General features: G+C 42.6%; 1 protein-coding gene across 1 annotated transcript; it reads left to right on the top strand.

The window, feature by feature from the left end:
• Positions 1-2,770: 2,770 nt before the first annotated feature.
• LOC128376903 (general transcription factor II-I repeat domain-containing protein 2A-like) lies at positions 2,771-3,842 on the top strand (the record flags this gene model as incomplete). Its single annotated transcript, XM_053336757.1, has 2 exons — positions 2,771-3,431; positions 3,496-3,842. Coding segments are annotated over 2 exons (1,008 nt in total), but the record flags the coding sequence as incomplete, so codon positions are not given.
• Between the last annotated feature and the right edge of the window lie 4,459 nt (positions 3,843-8,301).

Below are 8,301 nucleotides of genomic sequence, written 5' to 3'. Positions count from 1 at the left end.
ACGTTCTATTTGGTATGTTGAAGCCAGATTAAATTTATTTTGAAGCTCAACTTGCTTATTGTAGAGATCAGGATCTTTAACGAGAGAGTATTTATGATCTATTTCCTTAATTTGCTTGGCCAATTCTAAACGTTCTTGCTGGGCCTTCCTCCTCATATTTGCCGTGAAAGAAATTATTTGTCCTCTGAGGTATGCCTTAAAAGCATCCCAGACTACTAAGGAGGATACATCAGGAGTGGCATTCAGCTGGAAGAAGAGTGTTATGAGTGATATGTGTTCCTTTATAAATTTCACAAATTCATCATTTGAAAGCAGGGTTGAATTAAAACGCCAGTGCTTTTGAATTTGAGGAAGGTTAGGTAAAGCCAGGGATAGTACGACAGGGGCGTGGTCTGAGATCACTATTCCCTGATAAGTGCAGGAACGAGCATATGGTAATAATTGATCATCAATACAGAAATAATCAATCCTAGTGAAAGTGTGGTGGACATGTGAGAAGAAAGAGTACTCTTTTTCACTTGGATGGAGGAACCGCCACACATCAGAGACACCAGAGCTAGCAAGAAAGGACTGAATGAGTGAGGCCGACTTACTCACTGAGTCAGGTTTGGGGGAGGAACGGTCCAGCACAGGATCTAGCCAACAGTTGAAATCACCGCCAAGGATAAGAGAGTATGAACTCAGATCAGGGAGGGATGAGATAAAATTTTGGAAAAAATTCACATCATCCACATTTGGAGCATACACGTTAGCAAGAGCTACATTTATATCATATACTTTCCCTGTAACGATGAGGAAACGGCCATTAGTGTCTGATATTACATTGTGGTGTACAAAGGGGATATTTTGATCGATAAGAATTGAAACTCCCCTCGACTTTGCCTGGAAGGAAGAATGGAAGTGCTGCCCCGCCCACCATGACATCAAGCGAGAATTATCAGAACCCCGAATATGTGTTTCTTGTAGAAAAATAAATGCTGCTTTGAACTGTTTAAGGTGAGAGAATATACTCCTCCTTTTAACAGGATGGTTTAGACCTTTAACATTCCAGCTAACAAGATTTAATACTCTATCCAATTCCTTCAGATAAAAACACAGGTTGATGAGTACATATAGTATGATAACTCCAGGTAATGAATCCATGACATGAACATGAAACAATAGATAAACAAATAACCGGCTGCACAGCGCTTGTGTGAGCCCATGAACCAATATTAGCCTTAGAATACGCCCCCCCCACCCTCCCACCCCACACCAAGACAGCTGCAAAAGAACATAGCAGCAAGCTCATACAATTACCAAAAGAAAACCTTCCCGATGCTTCTTCTTCATCTTCTTACTCCTTATCCTATTGTAAATATTCACAAAACACTCCTAAAACCTAATTTTAACCATACTGGGCACAATAATAAAGAGGTAGAACCCAGAAAATCAAAATTTCTTCTGCGAGGTAAAGAGTTATGTTATTATTATAATTACTATCACTACAATGCTAACATTATAGTATAATAGTAACAACAATAAGAATAATAACAATAATAATAGCAGCAGTAATAACAACTACAGCAATAATAAGAGAACAATAACAATTATATAATGAAGAAATCAGTAATATAACCATAATATGAACAATATCACCATATTGTCATATCAATATAACAGTTCACCGAATATGACATACTCATGGTCACACAGGTGTAATAAAAGTGTGAAAGGCACCTTTATGGACAGCGTCACTAGTTGCAGGCCAGTTTAGCCAATCAGAAGTTGGTAATAACAGACAGGTGCTTGTTATGTAAAATTCTCCGTGCCGTGGAGTCATTTACGGTATGGAGGATGAAGAGGTAAGGCCGGTGATGTATCTCCGTGCCTCCTCAGCCGACCGTAGCCACTTCTTGTCGCCGCTGGAAAGTATGATCCGGAGCTGGGCGGGATACAGCAGGGAGGGCCTAAGCTCGCGCTTGTATAGATCCGCCATCACCTCCCTGTACTCGGCGCGCTGGCTCAAGACCACGGGGCAGTAGTCCTCCACGATCCGAACCGGCCGACCGCGGTACTCCAGTTTCGCCCTCCGTCGGGCCTCGCGGATCAGGAGCTCCTTTTGCTGGTAGCGGTGCAGGCGGAGAATAACGGGTCGCGGTCTCTGTCCGGCGGCCGGGTCGCGGCCTCTGTCCGGCGGCGGTGGGCTCTATCAATCTCTGGTGGGGATGGAAGTGTATCCTTACCGAAGACTTCACACAGGAGGTCAGAGAAAAATAGTGTGGGTCGGTCGCCTTCAATGGACTCCGCCAGGCCCAAGATGCGGATGTTTTGCCGCCTGCTGCGGCCCTCAAGGTCGACCACTTTCGCCGCCAATTTTGTGTTGCTTTCCCGGAGATTGGAGCAGACGTTTTCCAGCTCGGTGACACGCTGGCTCAGGTCATCAGACGCCAGCTCAAGTGATGAAAGCCGCTGGCTATGTTCATCGACCACGGAGCGGACTTGTTCAAATTTTTTCTCCAGCTGAGTAAAAGAGGTCCTGAAGTCCGCGGCCAGCGACTCCCTGTGCTGGTCGAGTAGCTGAGCCATAGCAGCCATCGATACCGGTAAGCTAGCACCGGCATTCTCGTCTTTCTTTCCAGATTTACCGCGGTTCGAAGACATTATTATATAATTCAGTTTAAAAAAATTAAAAATATTCATTGCAAATCGCCCAAATGACAAAATGATGGAGTGAGTGAGTGGATTTAGTTAAAGGTAGGCAGGAGCTCTAACGCGTGCAACTACTCCATGTGGCTGTCAACCGCCAAATTTAACTGGAAAACACGTCGGGCTGCTGAAAAGAATCCAGGATAAAGTGAAAGAGGAAAACCCTGAACAGGATGTTATTTTCCTTCACTGCATCATCCATCAGGAGTCTCTGTGTAAGTCCGTATTGCAGCTTAATCATGTCGTTAACCCAGTTGTAAAACTTGTTAACTTCATACGAGCGAGGGGACTTCAGCATCGTCAGTTTATTACGTTCCTTGAGGAAACCGATGCGGATCACCAGGACTTGCTTTACCACTCTCGTGTCCGCTGGTTAAGTTTGGGCAAAGTGTTTCAACGAGTGTGGGAGCTGAAAGAGGAGATCAGCGCATTTTTGGAGTTAATGGGGAAATCCGATGACTTTCCTGAGCTGAGGGACAATAACTGGCTCTGTGACTTTGCGTATGCTGTGGACATATTTTCATACATGAATGAACTGAATTTGAAGCTACAGGGGAAAGATCAGTTTGTACATGACATGTACACAAATGTGAGAGCCTTCAAATCCAAGCTGACCTTATTCTCCAGACAACTTTCAAACAAATCTTTCGCTCATTTCCCCACATTAGCCATGCAGAAAGAGGCCCCCCGAAACACGAAGAAATACAGCAAATCACTGGATGACCTACACAGAGAATTCTGCCGTCGGTTCTCTGATTTTGAAAAAATTGAAAAGTCACTTCAGTTGGTGTCCTGTCTCCTATCAAGATCCTGAAGCAGCACCACAGATGCTGCAGTTAGAACTGATCGATCTTCAGTCTGACTCCGTGTTGAAGGAGAAGTTCAACTCTCTTAAACTGAATGACTTTTATGCTTCACTTGATGAGGCCAAGTTTCGAAACCTGCGGAGGACGGCACAGAAGATGCTAGCATTGTTTGGCTCGACCTACATGTGTGAGCAGACATTCAGCCTCATGAACATCAACAAAACCCGTCACAGATCTAAGTTAACGGACCAACACCTCAGATCTATCCTGAGAATTGCCACAACAAAACTTACTCCAGACTTTGATGCACTGGCAAAAAAGGGAGACCAACAACACTGTTCCCACTGAAAATGAATGTGAGTTTCTCTACTGTGTTGTGAAAAAAATGTATTTTGAAAATAGCATGATAGTAGTTTTTTTTTGTGAAATATTTTTTTGCCGTTAATAAATGCATTTTTTTTCTCAAAAAGCCTTGCATATCCATGTTTTACTACCTATTTAATGCCAAAACCTTTTATGCAATGGCCTTAACATGTCATTTATATTACTTCACACAAACACTACATCCATCTGCTCCTGGCACGGCCCCTCTGCCAAATTTTAGAACCCACGACTGAAAAAGTTTGCCCACCCCTGGTATAGTATGATTTGTGCTCTGAGCAGAGATGGGAGTAAGTCCCATACATGCAAGTCTCAAGTAAGTCACAAGTCTTAGCCCTCAAGTCTCAAGCAAGTCCAAGTCATCTCTATAGGAGGATCAAGTAAGTCAAGTCCAAGCAGAGCTTTAGTCAAGCAAGTCAAGCCGAGTCATAAAGTCACTCGAGTCAAGTCGAGTCAAGTCATTCGTTTTTTCAAATGCCTGTATTCACCAAACCTGTTTTTCAGAGTCAATATCTTTTTTTTTAATGAATCAGTTCACAATGAATGAATCTATAACAGCTTTTTATTACTTACACCACATGAATGAGTGAAGCATGTGTGTGTGAATGAGTGAAGTACTGTAGCTAAATGTGCACACATACTGAAATACTGGATTGCTCATTGCTCATTTTGTGGGTATCTGTGGCATTTATCACAAACTGTATATGAAAAGAAACATAGGAACAGTTGAAATGTGCTTAATTCAACAAAAGTGTGTGTTTGTGTGTGTGTGTGAGAGAGAGAGCAATGTGAAAAACAATGTGAGCCTACAGTAACAAAGCATCAGAATATCTTGAGTTGTGAGCCATTACCAGTGGCCATTACACTTGCAAAAAATCAAACTAGTTAAAACCTTTGCACTGAGTTGTGACCGATGGGGTCTCATGATCACACCACCATGGCTAAACACACGTTCAACCGGGGCACTGGATGCAGGGATATGCAACAGTCTTACCACAACCTTGAAGAGAGAAGGAAGGGTGTGTCTGTTCAGTGTCCAGAATTGGAGGCAGTCCTGTCCACTACAAATGTCCAGGAAGTGTGTGAGCTGCATATGAGGTGTTGATGCTGAGTCCTTCTTTTGTCTCTTGTTCTGGTAGGATGCAAAGAGGCTTGACTGCGGCTCTGTTGCCTGGGCCTCTTCTATGCGTGGGTTCGTTGGAGTGACTTTCACTGCTTCTTCCAGAATCAAGTCTTGAGCAAAAGCAAAAACAATATCACTCAATCACCAAATAATATGATAATGTGTATACTGCAATACTTTTTATACATGGATTAACTTGACATTTATTTACAATAAAGCTGTAACATACCTTTAATCATCTTTGACACCTCCTCCTTAGTGTTGTCAGGGACCAAAACATCATGTATGACCCACATGCTGCCAAAAGAAGGATCCAGCATGGCTGCCTTCAGATACAGTGGGTCAGAGAAGGGCAATGGCTGGCAATCAGATGACGAGTTTTCTGCCATCTTCACATTTACGAAAATCCCCTTGAACCTCCTTTGAAGAGATGACTGTAAGGTTTTGCTGTTATAGCAACAACATGTACATTTATCAATTTCTTTTTTTAAAGACTTTGTTGGCATAGACGCCTTTATTTATCAGTAGATAGACAGGAAACATGGGAGAGAGAGGGGGGTGTGACATGCAGCAAAGGACCTCCGATCGGGATTCGAACCGGGGTCGGCTGCGTATATGGCATGCGCTCTAACCACTCGACCACCTGCGCGCCCACATTTATCAATTTCTACCTTGCATGTTTTTGTCACTTGCTACTTCAGAACACTCGCGGTTTTGAAGGAGAAAAACGGATTCAGTCTGAATGGCGCCTTAGTTGTTTGTCTGTTCCAGCATAACTGTCGAACCCCTTCAAATTTTAGTTTAGTTCACATTTTGTTTGCAGTTGTTTTTCTTCCCCTCTTGGCCTTATGTCATGTTAAATCTAATTTCGTGCCTCAACTAGCTCTTTCTTTGACCATAACTGTTTGCATCAATGAGCTTAAACACCAAAACTGCCATAACGTCTGAAAATAAAGTTCTGGTGTTACAGATAACTTAGTTAGCACTAACGTTAGCGCTGCTTGCAGCTATTTAGCCTACTGTTTTTTAGCTATAGTAAAAAATCATTGATAAGAAAAATATAAACGTATCAAGCCACTAGCCTAGTAGTCTCTGTTGTAGTAGTCAGATGTCAGCAGCCAAGCAGCAAAATAATAATCATTAATCCATCTAGTTTTAACCTAAGTTACATCATGTTAACTTACTCACCTTTCTTTATGAGCTGTCCTGAAATGTCTGACGAAATTCGACGTAGTGCTTGCAGTATCAGAAACTGTAGCGTTGCAGATGTTGCATGTTGCTCCTCTTTTATGTAGTGTTGTCTGGTAGTTTTTAAATCCAAAATGTATAATTTTAGGGATGGTGGTGTTGGTCTGAGAGCTCTCCATCTCTCCTGCTGTCCTGCAGATGATCACACACCTAACTCGCGCAGGCACGTAGCGTTGGGAGGAGGAAGGGTTGCCAGGTTTGCTGATATGCAGCAGGTCAGGAGCACCTGCGCACAGTAAAGAAATATCGATCTAATAATTTATTTGTTCATTAAAAAAAAACAAAAAAAAACAAGACATGTTTTAATAAGACAGGTTTTTGTGACTTGCCAAGTCACATGACAAAAGTCAAGTCAAGTCGCATGTCAGGAAAAGCAAGTCAAAGTCAAGTCAAGTCTTTTCCTAATGTTGATCAAGTAAGTCACAAGTCACAAATCTGGCGACTCGAGTCAAGTTATCGACTCGAGTCCCCCCATGTCTGGCTCTGAGCCTTATAGAGTTTGGGTGTGTCAAAGTGTGTCAGTGAACATCCATCCATCCATCCATCCATCTTCTTGCCGCTTATCCGGGGTCGGGTCGCGGGGGCAGCAGCCTAAGCAGGGAAGCCCAGACTTCCCTCTCCCCAGCCACTTCGTCCAGCTCTTCCAGGGGGACCCCGAGGCGTTCCCAGGCCAGCCGAGAGACATAGTCTTTCCAGTGTGTCAAGGGTCTTCCCCGGGGTCTCCTGCCATGTCAGTGAACATATCCAACACAAAGCTTACTGCTGTAAACTTGCATTGTTTTGTATCAAAGTCCAACTAATGATTGTGAATTTTGCATGGCGTTGCATGAGGCATTACTATCTGTATACAGGAGATAAAGAGAGACACCACTGCCCCCCTATTATACACAGTAATGAGTCTAAAAATAGGCTGTTTATCTAACAAAATGGGAATTACAGTAAACAGTGAACAAATGACCATTCATCTGATGGATGGAGATAATTGCCCCACTCAGCAGGTATCACCGGTGCAGTGCTTATTAGGCATTATCTAACATCCATCAATGCCAGTCTGATTTTAACATTTTGGTCAAATTTGCACGGGTTCATATTTTAACACTATGGCTTTTGAGAAACCAAGCAATGAAATGCATCCATTCCCTCTGTGTCTGCACGTTATACCAACTTCCCTCTCTATTCACTATGTACCTGCACCTCCAGTCACGGTCCAAGCCCTGATCATTCTGCATCCATGCTGGGTCCTGGACAGCCCTTTATGACCTTGGACTGTTTTTATTCTCCTCTATTAGTGATGAAATTTGTGGACAACACAGTCTTAGTCAGTCTGCTCCAGGATGGAGAGGTTGACCATGGGCCAGTTGCGATGGACTTTGTGGAGTGGTGTGACAGCCATTTCCTCAAGTTAAATGTTCAGAAAACTAAGGACATGGTCATTGATTTTAGAAAAATATCACAACCAGCTTGTCCAACTTTGATCAAGAGTAGAGGAGACTGGGGACAGTTGCAACACTTTTTACATTACTCTCAGTTACTCAGAGACTATTTGGACTAGGCCAACCAAACCTTTACATATTAAACTTACACGTCTGCTAATTGCCCATACCATTTAAAGATGGTTACATATAACACATCAGTCACAATATTGATTTGAATAAAAAAATTCAGATGTTGCAACTGACCCCAAACATGAGGACAGTTGCAACACGAATCAGGGACTGTTGCAACATATTAAAAACACATTAAATTTAACTAATTCATTATTATTTATTTAGTAATATTTACCACAGGCCTACCTTGTGTCAATGTGCAGATGTTACTGAAGCTATTAAAAGTCAATATTTCAGTGTGAGACAAGAAGAATGGAATACTTTGCTTGGTCCTCTGAGAGAATACTTTTTTGCTGGTGCAGTACCTTTTAAGTGGTATCTTATTTGATGTCCCGCTTGCAAGTCTCTCTTTTTTTGTGGAACTTGAATAATGTGGTGTGGCATATGTTGAAGGCCTTGGCTACTGCCCTGACTGTGGCCAAGTCTACAATATCTGAGGCTCATTCTA

Source organism: Scomber japonicus, chromosome 17 (genome assembly GCF_027409825.1).
Source record: "Scomber japonicus isolate fScoJap1 chromosome 17, fScoJap1.pri, whole genome shotgun sequence".
Lineage (NCBI taxonomy): Eukaryota > Metazoa > Chordata > Actinopteri > Scombriformes > Scombridae > Scomber > Scomber japonicus.
This window is presented reverse-complemented; position numbering and strand designations above follow the sequence as displayed.